We start from the raw sequence: 25,591 nt of genomic DNA, 5'->3' as shown, positions 1-25,591 counted from the left end.
TACTTTCCTACGGGAACCTTTGGGAATATAGCTAGTCCTCAACTTGCAACCATTTATTTAGCGATTGAAGTTACAACGGGGACTGAAAAAAAAGAGACTTATGACTGTTTTTTACACTTACGACCATTGCAGCATCCCTATGGTCATGTGATTAAAATTTGGGTGCTTGGCAAATGGCTCATATTTATTTAACGTATGCATTTATGTCCCGAGGTCACGTGATCACCATTAGTAACCTCCCCTAGCCGGCTTCTGACAAGCAAGTTAATGGGGGGAACCGGATTTTCTCAACAGCCGCCTGGTTCGTTTAACAACTGCAATGATTCACTTAACATCTGTGACAAGAAGGTCGTAAAATGGATGTGGAGATTCTCAGTCATCCAGGTCATGGTTGTCCCAAAGGTTCTTTTTTCAAGAGGCAACTGGACTTTTCTTTGAAGATGTTTCGCTTCTCCTCCAAGAAGCTTCTTCAGCTCTGACTGGATGGTGGGGAATGGAAGGATTTATAGGCCACTTATTTTTATATTCCATTCCCCACCATCCAGTCAGAGCTGAAGAAGCTTCTTGGAGGAGAAGCGAAACATCTTCAAAGAAAAAAACGGAAAGTTCCAGTTGCCTCTTGAAAAAAAAGCACCTTTGGGCTGTAAAATGGAGCAAAACTCATTTAACAACTCCCTTGCTTAGCAACAGAGATTTCGGGTTCAATTATAATCATTAATCAAGGATTACCTGTAGTGTAGAAATGATTTGCCATTGTCTTCTAAGTTTTGTTCTTTGTGTGCCTCACTAGGTCCTTTAACATCTTGAAACATCCCAGGTAAATTAGTAAAATCTTCTTCATATCAAGCTAGACTTCATTAATTTCATGGACATATCCTTGAGGAATCAAGGGGCAATAATGTTGATTGATTGATTGATTGACTGACTGATTGAGAAATTATGTGCCTGGAAGTTGGTGTCAACTCTTAGTGGTCACATTCGATGGATTTTCTCTGGGATAAGTAATTTAAAGTATAGATGACCTCAAGGAAAGAGATAAACAAGCAAAATAACAGAATAACAAAGTTGGAAGGGACCATGGAGGTCTTCTAGTCCAACCCCTTGCTCAAGCAAGAAACCCTTTATCATTTCAGACAAATTGTAATCCAATCTCTTCTTAAAACCTTCCAGTGTTGGAGCATTCACAACTTCTGGAGGCAACTTGTTCCACTGATTAATTGTCCTCACTGTCAGGAAATTTCTTAGTTCTAGGTTGATTCTCTCTTTGATTAGACAACTTGACTGGACAATTAGGTCAGCCGTGGTAGGTAGGACTTGGATTTTGAAGAACACTGGTTGAATCCGCTTCCAAAGGTTTTTCTTTTTTTTCCTTTCTAAAATTAGTTTGATAGAACAACTGGTCCGTCCTTGCTCAAAAGTACGGATTGATTTGTTTCCACAACTATCCCAAGCATGTTGGCAGGAGAATTCTGGTATTGATGTCCACTCATCTTAAACTTGCCGAGGTTGAGAAACACTGCTATGGGGCATGGAAATCTCTTTGAGTTAATTGCAGGGCGTTAGGGAATTAAAAGTAGGCCACTATCTGCATTTCTTGACTTAAGACCGGCTGGCTGGGGATAATGGGAAGTATAACTCCAGGAAACCCAAGCTCATTGAGATCTGAAAAACTAATCTCCATGTGAGGTCCTCGGTGCTCTCTGCTCGTGGTTGTTTTCTTGCAGGCATTTCATTACCCAAATAGGCAACATCCAGTGGTGGGATTCAAATAATTTAACAACTGGTTCTCTGCCATAATGACCAGCTGGGTAGGCATAGTTTATAGTTTATAGTTTTATTGATTTTGTATGCTGCCCACTCCCGAAGGACTCAGGGCGGCTTACAATAAAACAAGGGAGGGGGATAATACACAAAACAACATATTAAAATACACAACAGTCACAATTTCCGTGGGGCTGGATATTTCGAGAGCCCCCCGGCCTGCTGGAGCAGCCAGGACTTAACGGCTTTGCAGAAGGCCAGGAGGGTAGTAAGGGTCCGGATCTCCACGGGGAGATCGTTCTAGAGGGCTGGAGCTGCGACAGAGAGGGGAGTCGCCAGCCGACATTGGCTGGCAGATGGAATCCGGAGGAGACCTAACCTGTGTGATCTAATCGGTCTATCGGTCTATAGCTCTGTGGTCATGTGACAATGTGGCCATGGCCAACTCACGTCGATAGGCGCTTCGCCTTAGCTGTTACAATGTAAGAAGGGTTAACCGGAGAGGCAGTTTCTGTAAGCAGGGCAATAAAGATGAGGCTAGAAACAACACCAGAATTTTTCCTTCCTGCCTTCCTTACAGGATTAGCCCTGTAAAGTGGGGGAAAAAATAAAATAAGATTTCTTCCAACAACTGGTTTTCCGAACTGCTTAGAAAGTTACGAACCGGTCATCCCGAATAGGTGCGAACCGGCTGAATCCCCGGCTATGCTGGCTGGGGGCTTCTGGGAGTTGAAGTCCAAAGGACTGAAAGTCGCCAAGGTTGAGAAACACTGTTCTAGACCAATATGTTTCAAACTTAATAAAAAATTTTTAAAAATGTGTACTTCGACTCCTACGATTCTCTAGCTAGCACCCTGGCTAGAGGAATTCTGGGAGTTGAAGTCCACCCAACTTAAAGTTGCCAAAGTTTTAAAAAAAATACTGTTCTAAGGATAATTGCCAGCCTAAGAAACTAACCAAACGGCGTCATTTTTATCCGCTTGCTATTTTTAAAAGTGTGCAGATTTTTCTCACTCCGTGTTGTTGTTGTTGTTGCTGCTGCTACAAGCGTCTGAAAGATAAGTATAATGAAAGAGGCTCATTCGGTTGCTTTGGGTCTATTCTCTATCTCTGCTCATCCCAGGGGTAGCATTTGGTTCTCGGTTTGGCATAGATCCCAAGTCTCATATTCTCCGGCTAAAATGTTCCTCCTGAGAGGCAAAGCTGTCAGATGATGCTCTCCGGATCAAATTGCATCAAACAAAGGAGACACACAGCCTAAGCCACACAATGCATTTGTGGAGTGGCTGTGGCTGCAAGAAGTCCAAAGCATTGTGTGTTTTTTTGTGAAACGACAAATCAAAGAGCTGCAGGTGGGAGACAGTTGGGTCTAGTGGTGAAGGTACTGTTAGAAACCAGGAGATTGTGAGTTCTAATCCCCCTTTAGGCATGAAAGCCAGTTGGGCGACTTTAAGCCAATTACTAGGAGAATACGAGTTCTAGTCCTGTGTTAGGCATGAAAATTAGCTGGATGACTTTGGGCCAATCACCAGGAGACTGTGAGTTCTAGTCCCACCTTAGGCATGAAAGACAGTTGGGCGACTTTGAGCCAATCACCAGGAGAATACGAGTTCTAGTCCCGCCTTAGGCATGAAAATTAGCTGGATGACTTTGGGCCAATCACCAGGAGATTGTGAGTTCTAGTCCCACCTTAGGCACGAAAGCCAGTTGGGTGACTTTGAGCCAATCACCAGGAGAATAAGAGTTCTAGTCCTGCCTTAGGCATGAAAACCAGCTGGGTGACTTTGGGCCAATCACCAGGAGAATACGAGTTCTAGTCCCGCCTTAGGCATGAAAATTAGCTGGATGACTTTGGGCCAATCACCAGGAGATTGTGAGTTCTAGTCCCACCTTAGGCACGAAAGCCAGTTGGGTGACTTTGAGCCAATCACCAGGAGAATAAGAGTTCTAGTCCCGCCTTAGGCATGAAAACCAGCTGGGTGACTTTGGGCCAATAACCAGGAGAATACGAGTTCTAGTCCCGTGATAGGCATGAAAATTAGCTGGATGACTTTGGGCCAATCACCAGGAGACTGTGAGTTCTAGTCCCACTTTAGGCATGCCTCCTGGGCAGCTCCTCCTCCGGGTTGCGGCCCAGACAAGCGCACACGCAAAGTGCGCTTGCACATGTGCTTCCTTTTTGGCACTCCAAGGTTTGCCATCACTGACCGAGGAGGAGGGGAGGACGCTGAGGTGGCTGTGTGAAGCTGCTTTCATCATTTAACCTCCCTGCAAGCACTGCTGGTGGCCTGCGTGTGTGGCCTGAAATCCTGAACGGACACTAAACCCTCCACATTTGGTTTCTGTTCACACAACAGGCTTAAACAGATCAGTTTTAATTCTGGAGAGCAGCGTTTCTCCGTTTTGGCAGCTTTCAAATGTGTGGACTTGAAGAATTCCCCAGCCAGCATGAGGGATTCTGGGCATTGAAGTCCACCTGACTTGCCAAACACTGATTTAGAAGTATAAGCAAAGGAGTTTCACTTAGGTGTCTGGGAGAGTGGTCAAAAAAGTCAAGATGGCGGCCACAGAAGCATAAGTAAAGCTGCCATCTGGGCCACATGAAGAGCCTCGAGGGCTCCTAGCTTTGGAAATGAAGGTTTATTTCAGGTTCTTCTTAGCCAGCTGGTTATGTAGGCACTGTGCAAAGCAAGAACTGGAAATAAAATTAAAGCCCAAGGGAGAAAGGGCCATTCATAAAATCATGGTTTACTCTGGATCCTCCCAATCGTGGTTTGAATTATTGTCCGTATGAAGTTGATTTAATTAACTATCAAGATTTGGAAGGTTAACAAAAATGTGAAGCAACTTTTTGTCCCTGGCTCAGCTCAAACATTTGAGCCGATAATAAAAATAGAATAGAGTAGAGTAGAGTAGAGTAGAGTAGAGTAGAGTAGAGTAGGAGATTGGAATGGAATAGAATAGAATAGGAGATTGGAATGGAATAGAATAGAATAGGAGATTGGAATGGAATGGAATGGAATGGAATGGAATGGAATAGAATAGAATAGAATAGAATAGAATAGAATAGAATAGGAGATTGGAATGGAATGGAATAGAATAAAATAGGAGATTGGAATGGAATGGAATAGAATAGAATAGGAGATTGGAATGGAATGGGATGGAATAGAATAGAATAGGAGATTGGAATGGGATGGAATAGAATAGAATAGAATAGGAGATTGGAATAGAATAGAATAGGAGATTGGAATGGAATGGAATAGAATAGAATAGAGATTGGGATGGAATGGAATAGAATAGCATAGAATAGGAGATTGGATTGGAATGGAATGGAATAGAATAGGAGATTGGAATGGAATGGAATGGAATAGAATAGAATAGAATAGGAGATTGGAATGGAATGGAATAGAATAGAATAGAAGATATGGAATGGAATGGAATAATAATAGAAATATAGAATGGAACAGAACAGAACAATGGAAGATAGAAATCCAACAGGTGCAATATTGAGGTACCAAAATCACCTGGTTTAGTTGTTTCTTTGGTAGCTGAGCTAAAGAGCATCACAGCTGAAATTACCTGAAAGAAAACATTTCAAGTCACCTTGACATTCTGTAATCCTTTTGCTTTTCAGCAGAACGCTTTGTTAATAGGATAATCACTCTGGATGAACCGCTTTGCCAAACATCCCTCAATAAGTACTGAAAGATATTAAGATATTTTCAGTAGTGTCAACCCTTTGGCTAACCCCAAAGGTGTCCAACTTGGGCAACTTTAAGACCTGTGGATTTCAACACCCACAATTCAATCCTGCTTGGCTGGAGAATTCGGGGAGTTGAAGTCCACAAGTCTTGAAGTTGCCAAGGTAGGTCACCTCTGGCTTACAATCCATCTTTGTCCTGCTATCTCCTTCAAGTTAAAAGAACAAAACGTGTTCAGAGGGAAGAAATTAAACGAATTGAGCAGAGACAGGCGGGTCAGTCTGGTGGCAACGCACAGCAGGCAGGTAGCCATGGCTGATGATGTGTTCTGGATAAAAATAGCATCTTGTTTTTCTTTGAGAAAAGCTGTACATGAAAACAATGAATGAGAACAGTGGGGGGGGGAGGGCTGGGGAAGAGGATATCAAATTATTAGCCCAAATCGGAGCCCACTCTATCATCGTTTATTCCAAAATAGATATTTCCTTATTTCAAAGGATTTTTTTAGGATTTTAGGATTTTATTAGTATTTATAGGCCGCCCTTTTCCCTGAGGGGACTCAGGGCGTCTTACATAAAATAAGGAAGGGAGGGTACAAACAATAGACACAAACAATACATAGAAGTAAAATAGTAAACAACATTCATTCATCATTCGGGTGGGGACAAATTATCTTTATCCCCAGGCCTGATGGGCTAGCCAGGTCTTAAGGGCTGTGCGGAAGGCCTGGACGGTGGTGAGGGTACGAATCTCCACGGGGAGATCGTTCCAAAGGGTCGGAGCTACTACTGAAAAGGCTCTCCTCCGTGTAGTTGCCAGTCGGCACTGACTGGCAGATGGAACTCGGAGGAGGCCTAATCTATGCGATCTAATTGGTCGCAGGGAGGTAATTGGCAGGAGGCGGTCTCTCAAGTGTCAAATTCAAGGCCGAAGGGGCCGGATCTGGCCCGCTGGGTATTTACCGTGTTTCCCTGAAAACAAAACCCTGTTTTGACCCCCGAAATAAGCGCTTGGCCTTATTTTCGGGGAGGTCTTATTATTTTTGAGGTGCAGGAGGCGGCGAACGTGGTCACCTCATGGCTGCTGCTGTGTTGCACTATTTTGGCTTATTTTGGCGCATGTGCTCAAAAGCCCAATTGCGCTTATTATCCAGGAGGGTCTTATTTTCGGGGAAAGAGGGTAGATCTGGCCTGTGGGGCCACCCGGGAAACAGTAAAGGTGCTTCTGCCAGCGAAAACAGAGCTCGGGAGTTTGCAGGAGTGTTGTAGGAAGCTGTGGCAACCGAAAATAGAGCTCGAGATCCTGGTTTTGCTGGCAGAGTGCTCGGGCCTCCACAGCCCCCCTCCCTGACACGAGTGATGTGAGCTGGTCACACACATCATGGTCACGCCCACCCCTGCTCCCGGAGATCAAACACAACCCTGATGCGGCCCTCAATGAAATCGAGTTTGACACCCCTGCCTTATTTTGATCTCTATTAGTACAGTACTAGCTGTACACACATCAGGTGTAGGCCAGCAATAGGACTGATTTCCAGTTTCCACAGGGCCTTGCTTATTTTGCTGGATAGTTTCCGTTAGAGAGAGACAGTTTGATCTAGCGGTTAAGGCACCAGGCTAGTAAGTAGGAGATTGTGAGTTCAAGTCCTGCCATGAAAGCCAGCTGGGTGATTTTGGATGAATCACCAAGAGACTGGGAGTTCTAGTCCCACCCTAGGCATGAAAGTAGGTTAGGTGACTTTAGTCCAATCACCAGGAGACAATGAGTTCTAGTCTCCACCCCCACCCCTTAGCCATGAAAACTGATTGGATGACTTTGGGCCAGTTGTTCTCTTTCAGCCTAGCCCACCTCACAGGATTGTTGCTGTGGAGAAAATAGGAAGAGGAAAGTGTGTTGGTTCGCCGCTGGTGGGATAGAAATAAATAAATAATCACAATTACTGTAATAATAATTAATAATAGTAATTAATAAACAGGCTACGACTGTTTCCCCTCCATGTGTAGACATGTTTTAAAATCGATCTTCCTCTGCATTTGGCAGGTGAAAGAAAACACAACGTGACACATTATCAACAAAAGAAAATAAGGATCCCAGAGAATCCATCTGGCATGAAAATCTAAGAGGCCGGGCATTCTTTCTATGACGGCACGAAGACACTACACGCTCCCACGAACTCTCTTAACACCTCGCTTTTACTCCGAAGGGACGATGGCTGGCATTGCCCAAATCACCCCCTTCCTGTACCTCAGCAAAGGCAGCGTCGCCACCAACCGCCAGCTGCTCTTATCCCGCGGGATCACCTGCATCATCAACGCCACCGTCGAACTCCCGAACCTCAACTTCCCCGACTTTGAGTACGTCCGGGTGCCCGTGGCTGACATACCCAGCGCCCCAATTTCTCTTTACTTCGACAGCGTGGCAGACAAGATCCAGAGCGTGGCTCGGAAGAACGGCGTTACTTTGGTCCACTGTGCGGCCGGGGTGAGCCGGTCGGCCACGCTGTGCATCGCCTACCTGATGAAGTACCAAAACGTCACCCTGTACGAGGCCTACAACTGGGTGAAATCGAGGCGCCCGGTCATACGGCCAAATGTGGGCTTCTGGAGGCAGCTGATAGAGTACGAATGGGAGCTGTACGGACGCAACAGCGTGAAAATGGTGCAAACTGCGTACGGGACGATGCCAGATGTTTACGCAAGGGGAGGGAGGGTCTTTATGCCTTACTGGGGGATCTGAAGAGAGGAAATTGGAGCAGGCGGTGGTGAGGCACCCTAAACTGGCCAGATCGGCGAGGACCTTCCACCTCTCTTTGGAAAGCATCCCACTTCTTGGCTCCAGCTCCTTTTGGGTCACCTGCACCTCAGAAGCATCTTCAAAGCACTAAACCAGCAACCTCTTAATCAAGGGGGCCTTAAAGCTACATCCTGCGGAATCACTTTTGTAAGAAAAATTGCCTTTTGCATCTGTAAAGTGGACTCTGCAAGTTCATTTCAAGGGAAAGAAGAATTCACAATGTCCAGTCACTTAATACGGGGAAGGGACAATGCACCTAGTAGCTATTGGGATAATTGAGGATTAATTATTATTATTATTATTATTATTATTATTATTATTATTATTTTTCTCACTTGTAATAAACGTTTTCTTGGCAAACCATCTCAGAAGGAGGGACCATAACTCTGTACCATGTGACATTAAACAACAACAACAAAAAAGTAATGGTCCATCTCCCAATAGAGAGGAAATTATTAAATATAAGTATTTAGTCAGAAAGGTCTTCCATTCCTTTCTGTTAATGTATAGCTCAGCTTTGGACTTTCAGTTTGGGGGTGAAATCAGGGTGGGGGAAACTGTCAGCTGGACAATCTGCCACAAATAAAATAATTTGGAGAATTCAAAGACTGCATCGTATTTTTCTTTCTTCCTTAGCCATTCTTGCCTTCGCAATTACCTTAGGGATTTTTTTTTTAAATCGATTGCCTTATTTTGTCTAAAACATTTGTCAACTGCTCAGGTGGAAACTATCAGGATATACAGATGGTTTTCAACTTATGACCAAAATTGATCCCAAAATTTCTGTTGCTAATCAAGACAGTTGTTAAGTGAGTTTTATCCCATTTTATGACCTTTTTGACACAAGGGAATCACTGCAGTTGTTAAGTTAGTAACATAGTTGTTAAGTGAATCTGGCTTTCCCAATGACTTGGATTGTCAGAAGATGGCAAAAGGTGTTCATATGACCCTGGGACACTGCAACCGCCATAAATATTTCATATTTTATGAAATAAAATATGAACATGAAATATGAATATGAAATAAATATGAATATGAAATAAAATATGAATATGAAATATGAAATATCTGAGTTTTGATCACATGACCATAAGGATGCTATAACAGTCATAAGAGTGAAAAACAATCATGTCAATTTTTCCACTGCTGTTGTAACATCAAACAGTCACTAAACAAACTGTTGTAAGTCAAGAACTACCTGAAATTAATGAAACAAATACAATAATTCAACCAAAAGTTAAAGGTTCCCCTCACACATATGTGCTAATCATTCTTGACTCTAGGGGGCGGTGCTCATCTCTGTTTCAAAGCCAAAGAGCCAGCACTGTCCAAAGACGTCTCCGTGCTCATGTGGCCACCATGACTAAACCTCAAAGGTGCATGGAACGCTGTTACCTTCCCACCAAAGGTGGTTCCTATTTTTCTACTTGCATTTTTAACGTGCTTTCAAACTGCTAGGTTGGCAGACGCTGGGACAAGTAATGGGAGCTCACTCTGTTACGCGGCACTCGGGATTCGAACCGCCGAACCAGCGACCTTTCTGATCGACAAGCTCAGCGTCTTAGCCCCTGAGCCACCGCGTCCCTAATTCAACCAAACACCTAAGTAAAATCTGAGAGAAGCAAATGATGATGTTCATTCAACAGAAAGGGGAAAATAATTAAAATGATCTTTTCAATGTACAGAAAAACCTGGCCAATTATTATTATTATTAATTTAAAAAGTCCATTTTCTGGTGCCCAAAATAGAATAGAGCACGTCAAAGGTGAACGTTTCCATGTCACTGGTATGTTTAGCCATATTGAGCGAAAAAAAGGGGGAAATGGAATGTGACAGAGGAGAGTGGGTGATAGCCTGGAATCTTGGTTAAGAGTATGGCTTAATTAGCGGTAGTGGGAACTAATTAGCTTAACGGTAGTGGAAACTAGGTACGGCTAGCCCCGTGATGGCGAACCTATGGCATGCATGCCACAGGTGTCACGTGGAGCCATATCTGAGGGCACGCGAGGCGTTGCCCTATGTCAGCTCCAGTGGGTGCTGCCCAGCTGATTTTCGGCCTTCGGAGGGCGGGGGAAGGCCATTTTCACCCTTCCCAGGCTTCAGGAAAGTCTCTGGAGCCTGTGGATGGCAAAACACAGCCCCAACGGACCAGAGGTGGGTTCCTACCAGTTCGCATCTATTTGGTAGAACCGGTTCGTCAAATCTACCGAACCGGTTAGAAGAGGTTCCACCAGTGGATCCGGAAAGCAGGCCACACCTACAGAAGAGGTTCCAAAAATTTTTGAAACCCACCACTGGTCCTTGGATATGATTATTCTACACTATCATGCTCATATTTATAAAACTCAGTGCCTCTGTGAAAGGCAAGGATGACTACTGTGCTTGTGGTGCAATCAGAACATTCCGTGTGTTGAAGTTGTTTTAACGCAAACCAAAGATGCCTTTTAAAAAACAAGTTTACATCATATTCTTATGCATGCCAGTGCTGTGTGTGAGGTAATTTAAGGTGGTTCTGACAAGTGTCATCGGCATCTTCATATCCGGTCACATGGGTGGCAAGCCACTCCCACAAAGGAGGCCACACCCACAGAGTAGGTTCGAACAATTTTTGAAACCCATCACTGCAACAGACCTACCGAAAGTTCGGAAATGAACTTCCAGTAGACCCTTTGGACTATTTTTTTGCCCTCCCCAGGCTTCAAGAGGCTTTCAGTGAGGCCTGCACGCATGCACAGGGGATGAGCATGGGGGGGGGGAGGGCATTGCATTATGGGTGTGGGCACGCACGGGCATGCTCTCACGCCCGTCCGCCCGCCCTTTTGGCACCCGAGCAGAAAAACGTTCACCATCACTGGTTTAGCCTATCGAAGAGAAAGATTGGGGCGACGGGATAACTGTCTTTCAGTACTTGAGAGGCTGCCACAAAGAAGAGGGAATCAACCTAATCTCCAAAGCACCTGAGGGAAGGACAAGAAGTAAAGGGTGGAAGCTTGTTAAAGAATGATCCAGCCTAAAAGTAAGGAGAAATTTCTTGACAGAACAATTAATCAGTGGAATAGCTTACCTCCCGGAGTTGTGTGTGCTCCACCGCTGGAGGGTTTCAAAAACAGAGTGGACAACTATCTGACTGACAGTATAAGGTCTCCTGCCTTAAGCAGGGGGGTGGATTAGAAGACCTCTGAGGTCCCTTCCAGCCCTATGATTTGATGTTCTATGTTCTAATATATCTCTCTCTATATATAAATGTGTGTGTGTGTGTGTGTGTGTGTGTCTCCCAGCATAACTCTGGAATGCCTTGAACAATTTCAACCAAACCTGGGACACAGATGACTTACCCTCTGTAAAAAAATACGGTGGGGGTAAGACACCCCTAACATCCCTCAGGGTTTGTGTTCTGCTAAGATACAGCCTGTTGTGCCTTAAAATGGCTTCTACTGTACAGAGCAGTGTTGTTGCCATGGTAACAGCTTTGCAGTACTCCAACATTAGAAATTACCTTTGGTCTGGAGATTTTCTCCCTATAAATAAATACTTGGACAATGCCGGGTTATCAGCTAGTACTTAGCGTATTATTTGGAGTATAAGATGCACCGGAGTATAAGACATACCAAGATTTTGAAGAGTGAAATTTTAAAAAAAGTTTTTGCACTCCGCAGACCTCCCCAAAACGACCCCTTTTTTTGTAAAAATGGGCCCCTTTTCTGTCAAAAAAAGGGCATGCATAGCCTTTAGGAGGCTTATAGAGTGTTCCTGGGGGCTGGGGGTGGGGCAAAAATGAGCAAAAAATAGCCCATTTTTTGCTCATTTCAGTAGGCTAAAAATGCTGTATTCAGTATATAAGACACACCCAGATTTTCACCCTCTTTTTTGAGGGAAAAAGGTACGTCTTATACTCCAAAAAATACGGTAGTTAAAAAATAGATGTTGAAAAACGGTCAGCTGGAACAGGATGCCCAGGAAGGAGTGTGTATTCATGTAAAACTATTCTTGCTCAATTGAAAAAAAAACACACCTCACTTGAGAGGATCAACATTATGTAGATTGTGCACCATAAGAGCAGAGGTTGGCCAGGTTCTTTCAAAACACCTAAACTGGGAACGGAATAAATTTGTTTTGGAGAGGCTTGTGCAAGAGGTCGAACAATAAACAGACCCAACAAGCTGCACTCACACAACTAAGTGACAAAACAAGTACCCAAGACGAATGCTTAACCCAAGTTAAGCATGTTGAATGGACGCAGCTGCTAGATTTGCCATGTTCTTGGTAATTCTAGGTGAGCAAAACCACCTACTGAGCAAGGGCATTGTACCCCCAAATGATTGTGTGGCCTTGCAGATTCTTCTTCCTCTCTATAGTTGCCTGCTGCTGTCAACACTTGGACCGTGCCAGCTGTGAAGCTGTGAAGCTCTTCGGAGCCTGTATTATAGCCTGCCAATCTGTTTTTATCGCTTAATATCGCGTATCAAAGCCTGCAGGCTGAACTGAATAAGAGTTGATGAAAGGTTCAAAACAGCATTTATTTTGCTTAGAGCAGTGGTTCTCAACCTTGGCAGCTTGAAGATGGGTGGATTTCAACTCGCAGAATTCCCCAGACAGTGGACAATGTGACCAGTGACATCTGGGGAGGGAAACTTTTGCATTTTTAACTAGGCTAAAACCGTGGAAAACTTTTAGAGTTGGTTTTCACTACCTGTGCCGATTTGATGCATCCAATACACATGTTTGAATGTTTGAATGTTTGAATGTTTATTTCATTTATATGCTGCCCTTTTCCCCCGAAGGGGGACTCAGGGCGGCTCACAACTCAAACCAGGGAAGGGGGGATACAAACAAATTAACAACAACACAAAAACAATACATGATTTAAAAACACACAACAATCATACCATTCGAGGCGGGGGCAACGGTTCTTTAGCCCCAGGCCTGTCAGAACAGCCAGATTTTAAGGGCTTTGCGGAAGGCCTGGAGGGTGGTGAGGGTGCGAATCTCCACGGGGAGTTCGTTCCAGAGGGTCGGAGCAGCCACAGAGAAGGCTCTCCTCCGGGTAGTCGCCAGTCGACACTGGCCGGCTGATGGAATTCGGAGGAGGCCTAGTCTGTGGGATCTAATCGGTCTATTGGAGGTAATTGGCAGCAGGCGGTCTCTCAAGTACCCAGGTCCATATGTTCTTTGGGAAATCTACTAGCCTCAGAGTTCTGCTTTCGATGGGTGTGTTGCTTGGAATGCTGACACAAGGCAAGACTGAAACTTATCTTTTTCTGGTTTCTAACTCGAACTTTCGCCACTACATCAACTGACTTGGCTAAAAGTAAAGGTTCCCCTTGCACATGTGCTAGTCATTCCCGACTCGAGGGGGTGGTGCTCATCTCCATTTCAAAGCCGAAGAGCCAACACTGTCCAAAGACGTCTCCGTGGTCATGTGGACAGTATGACTAAACACTGAAGACGCACGGAACGCTGTTACCTTTCCACCAAAGGTGGTTCCTATTTTTATTATTTGCATTTTTACATGTTTTCAAACTGCTACCGTGTTTCCCCGAAAATATGACATGTCCTGATAATTAGGCCATGCTGCATTTTTTTAGTGGGCAAAAATATAAGCCCCCCCCCCCCCCGCAAATAAGCCCCCTGGACAACCCCCCACCTCCGGCCAGGCAGAGCGGCACTCACCAACCTAGCGGTATCCCAAAGGTGCCAAGCCGCGGGGACTGGGGAGGGGGGGAAGGCAAAGGTGATCGAGTTGCTTGGTGCCTTCGGGATATGCTAAGTTGGTGAGCAGCGCTGTGCCCAGCTGAAGAGAGATTTAGAGATTTATTAGAGATTTATTAATATTTGTAGGCCGCCCTTTTCCCTGAGGGGACTCAGGGCGGCTCACATAAAATAGGGGAAGGGGAGATACAGACATTAAGGTAAGACATATAATAAAATAATAAACAACATACATTCATCATTCGGGAGGGGAATTATCCTTGTCCCCAGGCCTGACGGGCGAGCCAGTTCTTCAAGGCTGTGCGGAAGGCCTGGACGGTGGCGAGGGTGCGAATCTCTACGGGGAGCTCGTTCCAAAGGGTCGGGGCTACTACTGAGAAGGCCCTCCTCCTTGTAGTTGCCAGCCGACACTGGCTGGCCGATGGAATACGGAGGAGGCCTAATCTATGTGATCTTATTGGTCGCAGGGATGTAATTGGCAGAAGGCGGTCTCTCAAGTATCCAGATCCACTGCCATGTAGGGCTTTATGGGTGACTAATAGCACCTTGGGTGGTTGCCAAGGGTTGCCAGGCGGCTGCTGTCTTCCGAGTGGGCTCTCAAAGAGCCGGGCACAGTCTCATACGCGAATGGCTGTGTTGTGCTGTCGCAGCAGCACAACACATCAGCCATTAAGCAATCACGCTCACGAGCAGCCACTTGACAAACCCCCTTTCCAGATGGGCACAGCACCATTCACTGACCTAGGGGTATCGCCAAGCCGCGTGAGCACCTGTTTGTCGCCGCCCGGCTCCCATCGCTTGGCGCCTTCAAAATGCCAATGAATGGCGGTCTGCACGGCTGGTAAGGGGGGGTTACTAGAGCGGCTGATCCGCTCTCGCTCATGAGCCTCCCAGCCTCATGATGCCCTGGCCCAGCTCTCCCTGCAGAGCCAGGGCACCTTCACTGCCGCCACATGGCTTTTTTTGTGGCTTCCAAACTGAGTCTTCTGGCAGTGGCCACTCTGGGCGTACGCTCTATGGTTGTGGGTCAGCTGCCGTCAGAGTGTACAACCATAGAGCGTACGCCCAGAGTGGCCACTGCTGGAAGACTCAGTGTGGAAGCCGCAGAAAAAGCCATGTGGCAGCGGCCGCAGCGGAGGTGCTCTTCCTCTGCAGGGAGAGCTGGGCCAGGGCATCATGAGGCTGGGAGGCGCGCGAGCAAGAGAGGAACAGCTGCTCACGCAACCCCCCTCTCCAGCCGTGCAGAGCACCATTCACTGGCATTTCGAAGGCGCCAAGCCATGGGAGCCGGGCAGCGGCGAACAGGTGCTCATGCGGCTTGGTGATATCCCTAGGTCAGTGAATGGTGCTGTGCCCGTCTTGAAAGGGGGTTTGCCAGGTGGCGGCTCGTGAGTGTGGTCGCTCCATGGCTGCTGTGTTGCACTGCTGCGACAGCACAACACAGCCATTTGCCCATGAGGCTCTTTGGGAGCCCGCTCGGAAGAGAGCAGCCGCCCGGCAACCCCAAAACAATAAACCCTCCCCTCATAATAAGGTCCAAGCCATATTTTGTGGGTAAAAAGAAAAGCCTGTCTTATTTTCGGGGAAACATGGTAGGTTGGCAGAAGCTGGACAAGTAACAGGAGCTCACTCTGTTATGTGGTGCTAGGAATTTGAACCACTAAACTGCCAACCTTTCTGATTGACAAGCTCAGCGTCTTAGCCACTGAGCCACCGCGTCCCTTCGCCACTACATCAACTGACTTGATTGCAGGCCACAAATACCCAAATTGGAGACCCAATGCAGGGACATTCTGCTTTTGAGAGAGTTAAAAAGAAGACTCTTTTTCTGCTTCGATTCCACCACCTGGTATTCAAGACGCAGATTGTCCCCATCCAAGGAGGTTATGATTGGCTGAGTGCCACCATCGACTTCTCTCCCAGCAGCTCACCAACCGTGAAGGAGAGGAAGGAGAAGACACACACAGACACACATTGAGAGAGGAAACGGCACTTTATTAAGGATCAGAAAATTTAACAGGAATCAATACAGCATAGAGATTATGAAGGAGCGAGTAGGTCCCTCTGCGCGTGTCTATTTTATTTTATTTATGTGTTGTCTGTGTATGCATATATAAATAAGTTATAAATAAAACAATCATTCTCAGGTTTTTAAAAGTATCAACACCACCGCATAGCAAAGTCAAGGGGAGACGTCACATCACAAGCATGCCAACCACAAACACCATTCTGGAGGCCATCCGTGACGGCCACCAAAGGAACAGACACGTGTTAAAAAAAGAATTGAGATGCAGCCTTTCTTTTCAAGCAAGTTTTTTTTTTTAAAAAAGGTGTCACCATAACAAAGCAGGGAACTGTGATCTCTACAGATCAAACACAAATAGCAGCTTTATTTCAATTTGCTTTAGGGAAGGTGGGGAAGAGAGATTCGTGAATTCCCCAGGGATGCTATTTGCACGCAGTGTATAGAACCCGATATACAGGGAATTTAACGTTTCTTATCTCTCTCTCTCTCTCTTTTGCCATTCTGTATTTGCTACCAGGCTGGCTAGGGAAGCATTTATTTCTCTCTTCTGGCTCAGTATTTACCCAATGGGTTGGACATCCCGAAACATGGGAAAAAATAGGGGGATCGACCCAATGTAAGCCAACTTTAAGATGAACAAGGAGTCTGTGAATTATAGTGTCTCGCTTTGCTCTGAATGGCATGGATTTCAATGCAGAAAAACTCAGCTGTTTTTCTAGTAGTCAGTAAAGCTGCCTTCGGCCACTTCTACTCACACGTCTAAATGTTTGAGTTCCTAAGCAGCTGGCCTGCAGGCTATCGGGATTCGGTACCCCTTTACTAGCCTTCAAAGTCCGGATGAAGGAAGCCTAGTGATCCAATAGGATGCTTGTCCTTAAACCCAGGAATGGATCTGAGGCGTAAAAACTGGCTTGTTTTTCCTCCCCCCCCCCCCGTCGCCACCCCAAAATTGGGATAACAACAAAGAACCGTGTTGAATCAAGGTAGAGACTTAAGGAATTAGCTTGGGGTTTGGATCAAGTCAAGGAAATTGGGGAACAGTGGGTGCAGAAAATGGAAAGGATTGATGGGAGTTGAAACACGGATTGTAAACTGATAAGAGACAGGGCAGGAAACACAGAACTGGTGGAGGGGGAGAAAGCACTCACCGGTTCAATGGTCTCTTTTGCTTCCTTCACCCTCCAAAGGGGGTGCGTGTTTAAGCAAAACAATTTTTTGTAAAAAAGTGCAAGAACAACGGATGCTGGGGGCTTAAGAAACAAACAAAAGAAACCCAAACCAGCTGCAAACCTGGATTTGAAGCGAGGCAAAAGAAAAAAAAAAAAAGAAGAGCCGAACGTAATGAAATCTGCGGAAACACCGTAACCTTGGATACAGTTTCCAAGGACACAGGGGTGGAAGGAATTGGGGATGGGGGGGCTTGGCTAGCAAAGCAAGGGAACGAAGGAAGCTGCCTTAATAGACTGAGGCCTGGTCCAGTGCGACAGTTTGAAGGGAACGAATGGAAGATGAGTGGTTTTGCAATCTCCCCCAAAGAAAGGAAGATGTTTTGTTCTATTACATTCATCATTAAAAAACAACAACAAAAAACACTTGTTTTTCTTTGGGAGATGCTTTGTTCTGAATCATGGAAGCAAGTTTCATCGCCTAGTATCTGTGTATTTTCACACAACCAGTTTCAATAAATGTTTCTGGGAATTCAATTGGAACATCCTGAGTTGTGTTGTCTTTTTTGTTCATACGGGCCATAATTTGGGTTAATGCTTTTCAAATTGAGGCACTTTTAAGATGGGTGGACTTCAACTCCCAGAATTCCCCAGCCATCTGGCTGGGGGATTCTGGGAGTTGAAGTCCATCCATCTTAAAAGTGCCCTCAGTTTGAAAAAAAAAAGCTATGCTGGCTAGGGAATTCTGGGAATTGAAGTCCACCCATCTTAAAGTGCCTCAGTTTGAAAAAAAAAAAGCTATGCTGGCTAGGGAATTGAAGTCCACCCATCTTAAAAGTGGCCAAATTTGAAAAAAAACAACCACCGACCTAGAGGAAAATGCATTTATTGCAATCCCTCCTTTCCCCATTAGCTGCAAATTGGTACATTTCCGTAAACCTGGAGCTATTTTTTCCACTCCCTGGCTGGAATATTAAGCTGGTTGGATCTGTCAATCCCTGAACTCAAGGAGACTCCACCGTTTCCCTCAGCGTTGAAGACCCGACTTTTCTCACCTGAGTGAACCTGTCAGGATGTAGTGAATGCCTTGAAGGGGTGGGGTGGATGTTGGCTCAGCGGCGAGAAGTTTCGGAGGACTGTTTGTCCTACAGAGCCAAGCAAGTTTCTGAGTCACCAAATTTGATTAGAAAGATGGATGATCAATTCCAGCGAGGGCGTGCTTTGTTATTTTCAGTCTCCAAGGGTGGCTATGGGGTGTGGCGGGGATGTGGTTCCATCATTGAGTGGGGATGGGGGCCAAGGCTTGAAATTTTGGGTGATGGGAGGCAAGAGAGATTTGCTTTGAGATTTTGCAGAAAGCTCATCTACATCATTTGGGTCTACATCAATGTCTCTCCATCTTGGGGGCTTAAAGATGGGTGGACTTCAACTCCCAGAATTCCTCAGCCAGCCTTGCTTTAAGTCCGCCCATCTTCAAGCTGCCATGGTTGATGAACACTGGTCTTCCTACAGAGAAATTGACTGTATTCTGCAGAGATTTATCAAAGTGAAGCAAAACTCAACGATGTGACCTTTTTTTTATTACATAAAAGAAGGCGTCCTTTTGCTTTGGGAAATGTGGCCATGGCCACCACATTGGGAGGAGGATTCCAGATGCCAGATGAGAAGTCTGTAGCTTAAATGCAAACTCCAAAGGGACTTAGAGAACCAATATCTCCAACCAAGCCTGGTAAATATCCAACCACATGGAAATGAACTGGAGAGAGAGATTCTTGATTGGCTTATGGTGAGTATAGGAAGGAAGGAAGGAGGGGAAGGAAAAGAGGAAATGAAGGCAAGAAAGAAGGAAAGGAAAAGAGAGAACAGGAAGGAAGGGAAGGAAGGAAAAAGAAAGGGAGGGAAGGAAAGAAGGAAATAAAGGAAAAGAAGCAGGAAGAAAGGAAAGGAAAAAATGGAAAGGAAAGAAGGAAAAAGAAAGAGAAGGAAGGAAAAAGAAAGAGAAGGAAGAAAGAGCAGGGACGGAGAAGGAAAGAAAAACAGTCTCGCAGGGATGAATGCAATCACATGCTGCAATCTCTTCCTGCCTTCCTACTGCCTCTTTTGACTTTCCCTGTTTTTATAACCTGTGGGGGCTGGGGGGGGGGTTGGGGGAGATATCTTTGATTGCCAGGCCTTTGCTCTGAAGCACTGCACTGGGGGACACCTAGACCTGCACCTGGCCAGCCGTTTCAGGGGCCTCCTAAAAGACTCCTGCGCCCTGAGTGGTCTGGCCGCCATGCGCCAACACAGAGGCTGTTTCTGCAAATTCTATTCTCAGGTTGGGAGAAAAACAGTCCTGGGACATTGCAAGGGGGGGGGGCTCTTTTAAAGCCACCTGCAGAGAAAACTCCCCCCCCCCCAAGCAGACGATATAGGAAAATCATCATAGTGGCAAACTGCGGCGGCAAGATTAACTCGTTGAGCTTGGATGATGTGTGTTTTGGGTCAACAGAGAACACCGCCTAGTTTGCCAGCTATGACTTCACGTCAAATTAGAGGAGAGGAAAGATGCAGACTTTTATCTCTGACCAACAGCTCGGATCAAAGCATTTTCAACCTGTAAGCTCATTTCTAATCAGGGAGCATGAGTCATGGGCCAGGGCTATAATTACCATCATTAAACCTGACGTTAAAAAAAAAAGCCTGTGTTCAAATTGTGCACGGTGGCTCGCAAGCTGAAAATAGGGAAGGCAGAAAAAAAAAAGGCCGTGTGGTTCGTTTTGCAACAGCCCCCACCCCTCCATCACAGTCCTGTCTCAGTGGCCATCAAAAAAAAAACCCAGCTTCTGCTTAGAAGTGGAGCAAAGAGGCCTCCACCATCTGATGATGCTTCAAAAGAGTTTCCATCACAAATAGGTTTGCAGGATGAGTGCTCTGTTTGGCTACTAACCAACCTGTACAGTGTTAATGCTGTTAAAAAGAAAACATATAAGTGGAAAGAGAGGGGGTCGAACCTTGTCAACTTGAAGACTTCTGAACTTCAACTCCCAGAATTCCTCAGCCAGCTGGGGAATTCTGGGAGTTGAAGTCCGGAAGTCTTCAAGTTGACAAGGCTTCACACTCCTGGAGTAGAAGATTCTCTGCTTCCACTATCCACTGTTCCTGTGTGCACTTTTCCTACTGTAAAACCGTGAGGCCAAAGCGAAAAGATTGCATTGTAATAAACTAGTTTTAAAGGGCCAGGATTCTTCTATGGCCTGCGCCCCACAAACAGTTTCTGAAAAAGAGTTTTAAGGTTGGAAGGACAATTTGCATTCAGTCAAATATCACCGGATCTCTTCACCTAACTTGGGGTCTGGATTGGGTGGGGAGATACTGGTACAGGTGGGGACACAAAGGTGTGTCAGCAGAGGTGTTTATGTCCATTTTGGGAGGGGGGGATTTCTTTAAAAGGGATTATTTAGGTCAAACAGCAATACATTTTTAGGAAACCTACAAAGTGGAAAGTTCCTTTTTGGGAGAAAATTAAGGAAAAGCCACGGGGTGGGGTAGGGGGCTTTTTAAAAGGGTGTGCATGCTAAAAAGCGAATGAAGCCTCACTCTTTTGGGCCTTGCAAATTGTTGAAACCCAAGATACTCCTTTGAGGAAATTATCATGCACTTCGACAAAAAATAATAATAATCATCAGCGCTTTTTCCACAGCTGAAAGGCGGCATGAGTCCAGTTCTGCTCCAGAAGGCATTTATGCCTTAGTGCAAAATCCTCCCTCCAAAATATCAGGGTGTATCTCCAAATCCTTGCCAAGGTGAGGCTCTTGCAGATTAAAAATGTACCAGTGGCATTTACCCTTCCCATGAGAACAGCTGGTCTAGGATGAATGTTTTGGAAGCGCCCTAAAGCACCAGCACCGTTTCACGTTGGTCTTCTCAAGCACCTAGTTTCAACCCCCCCCCCTCCCTCCGGGCTCCCTCTAGGAATTGCTCCCTTGTTAAGACCAAAGGCTGGCGGAGAACAGTCTGCTTAAAGAAGGTCGGGCAAGAGAAGGCCTGGAGGTTTGGGCTCCACGCAATTGATCCAGAAGTTCGCACAGCTGGCGTGGTACTGGTGCCCTCCGTAAGCAAGCTTGAAGCTGTCCGTCTCGGAGTTGAAGGCCTAGAGCGGAAGGAAAGCAAGAAGATGGCGTGAGAAACACCTTGTGGCGTGTTGGTGCTCCGTGTCATCGAAGAAAGGAAGGGTTGACTGCTTTGGGGCACCAGGTGTGCTTGCCAAACTTCCTATCAAGGCGCTCTGGAGAAAAGGTCTAACCTAGTTTTCCCTAACCGGGGCCACTTCCAGATGTGTAAAACTTCAAATTGGCAGAAGATACAGAACAATTAAAACTAGGACCACACGTCTTCTGAATAGCTTTTATCCCAGAGCTATAATTGCACTCAACAATGAACTAAAGGGCCACCATCAATGAGCTGTTGGACAGCAGTTCTTGGTCTCTTGTGTGGATGCTTGGGTGGTTTAGGGGCGGGGAATTTTTTGGGGTGTGTTTGGGGATTGTTATGTATGTTGGGCCTGGTCTCTGGGTGTTATGTGAATTTCGTTGTATGTGTATACTGTGTATATACTTACAATGACCATAAAGTGAGTATAAATCCCAGAATTCCACATCTAGGGTATCCATTGGTGAGAATTATGGGAGTTGAAGGCCACACATCTTCAAAGTGAGCAAGGATTTGGAAAACGCTGATCTAATCTGGTTCCAAATTGCAGTGGCGCTTAATCCCAGTTGAATCTAGAAATGCTCTATCCAAGGCAGGTTGTCCTCGATTTACGACGATTTATCAACCGTTTGAAAGTGACAACAGTGCCAGAAAAGGTGACTTACAACCCAGTTCTCACGCATAATGACTATGGCAGCCTCTCTACGGTCACGTGATCAAAATTCGGGTGCTTGGCAACCAACATGTACTTACAGTGGTGGTAGTCTCCATGTGTGTGTGTGTGTGTGTGTGTGTGTGTGTGTGTGTGTTCGGGGTTGTCATGTGATCATCATTTGCGAGCTTCCAAGGTAGATTCCAACAAGCAAAGTCAAGGGGAAAAGATGGATTTGCGTAATGACCGCACGATTTGCTTAACGGTGGCCGCGATTCACTTAACAAACATGCCCAAAAGGTTGCAGAACCCGCCACAACTCACTTCACAACTGTCCTGCTTGGTGCTGGAAATTTTGGTTCTCAGTTGTGGTCATAAATGGAGGACTGTTTGTAAGGCTGAGAAGACAAACAAGTGTATTGCGGGTTTGAAGATATTCCTTGCCAGGTGAGGTGAAATAAGCTACTGGACAGGAATGTCTTCTTGGTGATGCTAAACCAGAGTGTGTGTGTCAAACTCGATTTCATTGAGGGCTGCATCTGGGTTGTGTTTGATCTGGGGGGGACAGGGGGGGCATGGCCAGCCAGATGTCACTCGTGTCTGGGGTACTTGTGGTGGACCCAGCGCTTTACCAGTGAAAATGGGCTCCTAAGCTCCGTTTCTGGCTGTGACAGCCTCCTGCAATCCTCTGCCAGTGAAAACGGAGCTCACAAGGGCCGCCCGCAGCCCTCCCAAGCATCGTTCTCACTAGGCAGAGGCACTGCGGGCCGGTCCTTCGCTGTTTCCAGGATGGCCCCGCAGGCCAGTTCTAAGCACCCCGCGGGCCGGATACGGCCCCCGAGCCTTGAGTTTGACACTCCTGCTCTAAACTCTCATCATTGCCCTGCAATTTTTTTAGTTTCTTGGTGTCAGGCAAAGTTCTTTCCATTTCTACAGTTTACTACATACAATTTTAGTCTTGCTGACTAGTCCACCATGCAAGGCATTCTTTCATAATCCTGACAAGAGCAGGATATCATTATTGATTAGCCAGTTATCTATACTGGTGAAAAATGGGTGGAATGTGTCTGAATGGGGTGAATAAGCATGTTCAGAAACTGGAACTTTGAATCTGGCTTCTAGGGACAGGTAGTCCTCTGCTTATGACCAAAATTTCCACCGCTAAGCGATGGGAACAGTCGTTAAGTGAGGTTTGCCCCGTTTTACGACCTTTCTTGTCACAGTTCTTAAGTGACTCAGGTGCAGGTGTTAAGTTGGTAACATGGTTGTTAAATGAATCTGGTTCACTCACTGAATTTGCTTGTGAGAAGGTCCCAAATGTTATTACATGACCCCCGGGGCGCTGCAACCATCATAAATATGAGTCAGTTGCCAAATGAAGTTTGCTGCAATGGTTATAAATGTGAAAAGCGGTCATAAGTTCCTTTTTTCAATGCCACTATAACTTTGAACAGTCACTAAATGAATGGCTGTAGGCCAAGGACTTCCTGCAGACCAAAATTAAATCTGTCATAACTTCAAATGGTTGCTAAGTGACCAGTCATAAGTTGAGGAGAGCCTATAAAGGGCAACAGAAACAATGCAAGAACAAGGTAAAGGTTCCCCTCGCACATATGTGCTAGTCGTTTCCGACTCTAGGGGGCGGTGTGCTCATCTCCGTTCTAAAGCCGAAGAGCCAGCGCTGTCCGAAGATGTCTCTGTGGTCATGTGGCCGGCTTGATTAAATGCTGAGGGCGCATGGAACACTGTTACCTTCCCACCAAAGGTGGTTCCTATTTTTCTACTTGCATTTTTACATGTTTTCGAACTGCTAGGTTCACAGAAGCTGGGGCAAGTAATGGGAGCTCACTCCGTTACGCGGCGTGGAAATTCAAACTGCTGACCTTTCTGATCGACAAGCTCAGCGTCTTAGCCACTGAGCCACCCTTTAAGAACAAGGTACTGAGAATTTATTGTTAAAGAGGAAACAAAGAAGAAGAAGAAGTTCTATCCACCCTTCTCTTATTAAGGAGCCACCATGGAGTTCAGAAATTCTTTGCCATAGACACACATAAGACACCAATAATACGGACTACAAAACTGACAACTCAACAGTCACCACACGAGGGACACCAGCACAAAGCAAGCGACTCACAAAGCAACCGGCATGCTGACAAGACTAAGAAGAAGCAGGAGGTCCTTTGACTTGGGAAGTGCTGGGTTAGTCGATTAAGATCAACGGGTTAAGAGAAAAGGGGGGTCAACAGAGATTGTGGCTGGAGAACAATGGCCCAAAGCTATGCCAAGATCTTGTTTGGGACACACAGTTTAAAAACAAAAAAAGAGTGAGGGGAGGACAAACCAGACAAGGTTTGTGAATTCGTACTTCTCTAGGATGTTCTTCCAGAGGCATTTCTTCTTTCTGAAAACAATGTCGAAACCAAAAGAAATTGTCAGCAACGCTCCATGTCATGACCCTTCATCCCACCAATGGTCAAGATTTGGAGATTGCCAATGAAAACCCCTTCCATCTTGCCATGCTAAGCTGAATCCAGCCTATTCTAATCGCCATGGATAGCAATAGTAATTACTGTGTTTTTCGGAGTATAAGATGAACCTTTTTCCCTAAAAAAAGATTGTGGAAATCTGGGTGCGTCTTATACACCGAATACAGCATTTTTGGCCTCCCAAAACCCCACCCCCTTTGCAAAAACGGCTGTGCATAGCCTTTAGGAGGCTTCCAGAGTGCTCCTGGGGGCTGGCGAGGGAAGAAAGGAGCAAAAAATGGGCCATTTTTTGCTTGTTTTTGCTCCCCCCCAGCCCCCAGGAGCACTCTACAAGCTTCCTAAAGGCTATGCATGCCCTTTTTTGAAAAAAAAACAGGCCCATTGTCATGAAAAATGGACCGGTTTTTTTTGCTCGTTTTTGGGCCCCCAGCCCTCAGGAGCACTCTACAAGCCTCCTAAAGGCTATGCATGCCCTTTTTTTGACAAAAAATGGGTCATTTATGGGATGTCTGCAGAGTGCAAAAACTTTTCTTTTTAATTTGCCTCTTCAAAATCTTGGTGCGTCTTATACTCCGAAAAATACGGTAGTTCACAATCCCCGACCTTTATCAGGCTTGGAGAGTGGCCAGGCAATATCTTTCAGACACCGCAATACTGCAGGAATGAATTAATTGTCTCCTGCAAACTCCACTCCCCTTTAGCTCCTCTTTTATTCCCTATGGGAGGGGCCATTCACCATCCACCTGTGGCCATACTCCCAAGTCGACCCTTTTCCCTTAGCTGTTGCCTTTGTCTGGCAACTCTGCACATGCGCACATCGGGAACAGGCTCCAGCTGTTCATCTGCCCCACTGATCTCTGACTCCGAAGGCAGCTGATAACTGTTGGATGGCCCTGGCCCCATCTCTGTCTCTAATGCAGAGCCCTCGTCCGAGCCTTTCCCAGACTCCAGGACTGGCCCGTGTTCCTCCCCAACCTCCTCACTGTCTGAATCTGCTGCCAGCTCTGCTGGTGGGCCACAACACATTTGCATGTCCATGGGATCTAACTTGTGTGTGCAAAACCATCCCCACTCAACCCCATCATTGCTGTCAATCTATGGAACCA

At 45.8% G+C, this 25,591-nt stretch overlaps 2 protein-coding genes across 4 annotated transcripts in view; one reads left to right on the top strand and one right to left on the bottom strand.

Annotated features, from left to right (window-relative positions):
- Window positions 1-7,578: 7,578 nt before the first annotated feature.
- Window positions 7,579-8,649, top strand: DUSP14 (dual specificity phosphatase 14). Its single transcript, XM_032216865.1, has one exon. The coding sequence runs from the start codon at window positions 7,602-7,604 to the stop codon at window positions 8,196-8,198; it is 597 nt and encodes a 198-aa protein (XP_032072756.1). The 5' UTR covers window positions 7,579-7,601; the 3' UTR covers window positions 8,199-8,649.
- A 10,472-nt stretch (window positions 8,650-19,121) lies between these two features.
- SYNRG (synergin gamma) overlaps window positions 19,122-25,591 on the bottom strand; it is a 93,960-nt gene continuing 87,490 nt past the window's right edge. For all 3 annotated transcript variants that reach the window (XM_032215588.1, XM_032215589.1, XM_032215590.1), the window contains 2 exons: window positions 24,365-24,400; window positions 19,122-21,288 (listed from right to left, as the gene is read on the bottom strand). In XM_032215588.1, coding sequence (XP_032071479.1) covers window positions 21,157-21,288; window positions 24,365-24,400 — 168 coding nt within the window. In that variant the 3' untranslated portion in view covers window positions 19,122-21,156. The remainder of the gene's footprint in view (window positions 21,289-24,364; window positions 24,401-25,591) is intronic.

The sequence above is a fragment of the Thamnophis elegans genome, chromosome 4, assembly GCF_009769535.1.
Source record: "Thamnophis elegans isolate rThaEle1 chromosome 4, rThaEle1.pri, whole genome shotgun sequence".
NCBI lineage: Eukaryota > Metazoa > Chordata > Lepidosauria > Squamata > Colubridae > Thamnophis > Thamnophis elegans.
This window is presented reverse-complemented; position numbering and strand designations above follow the sequence as displayed.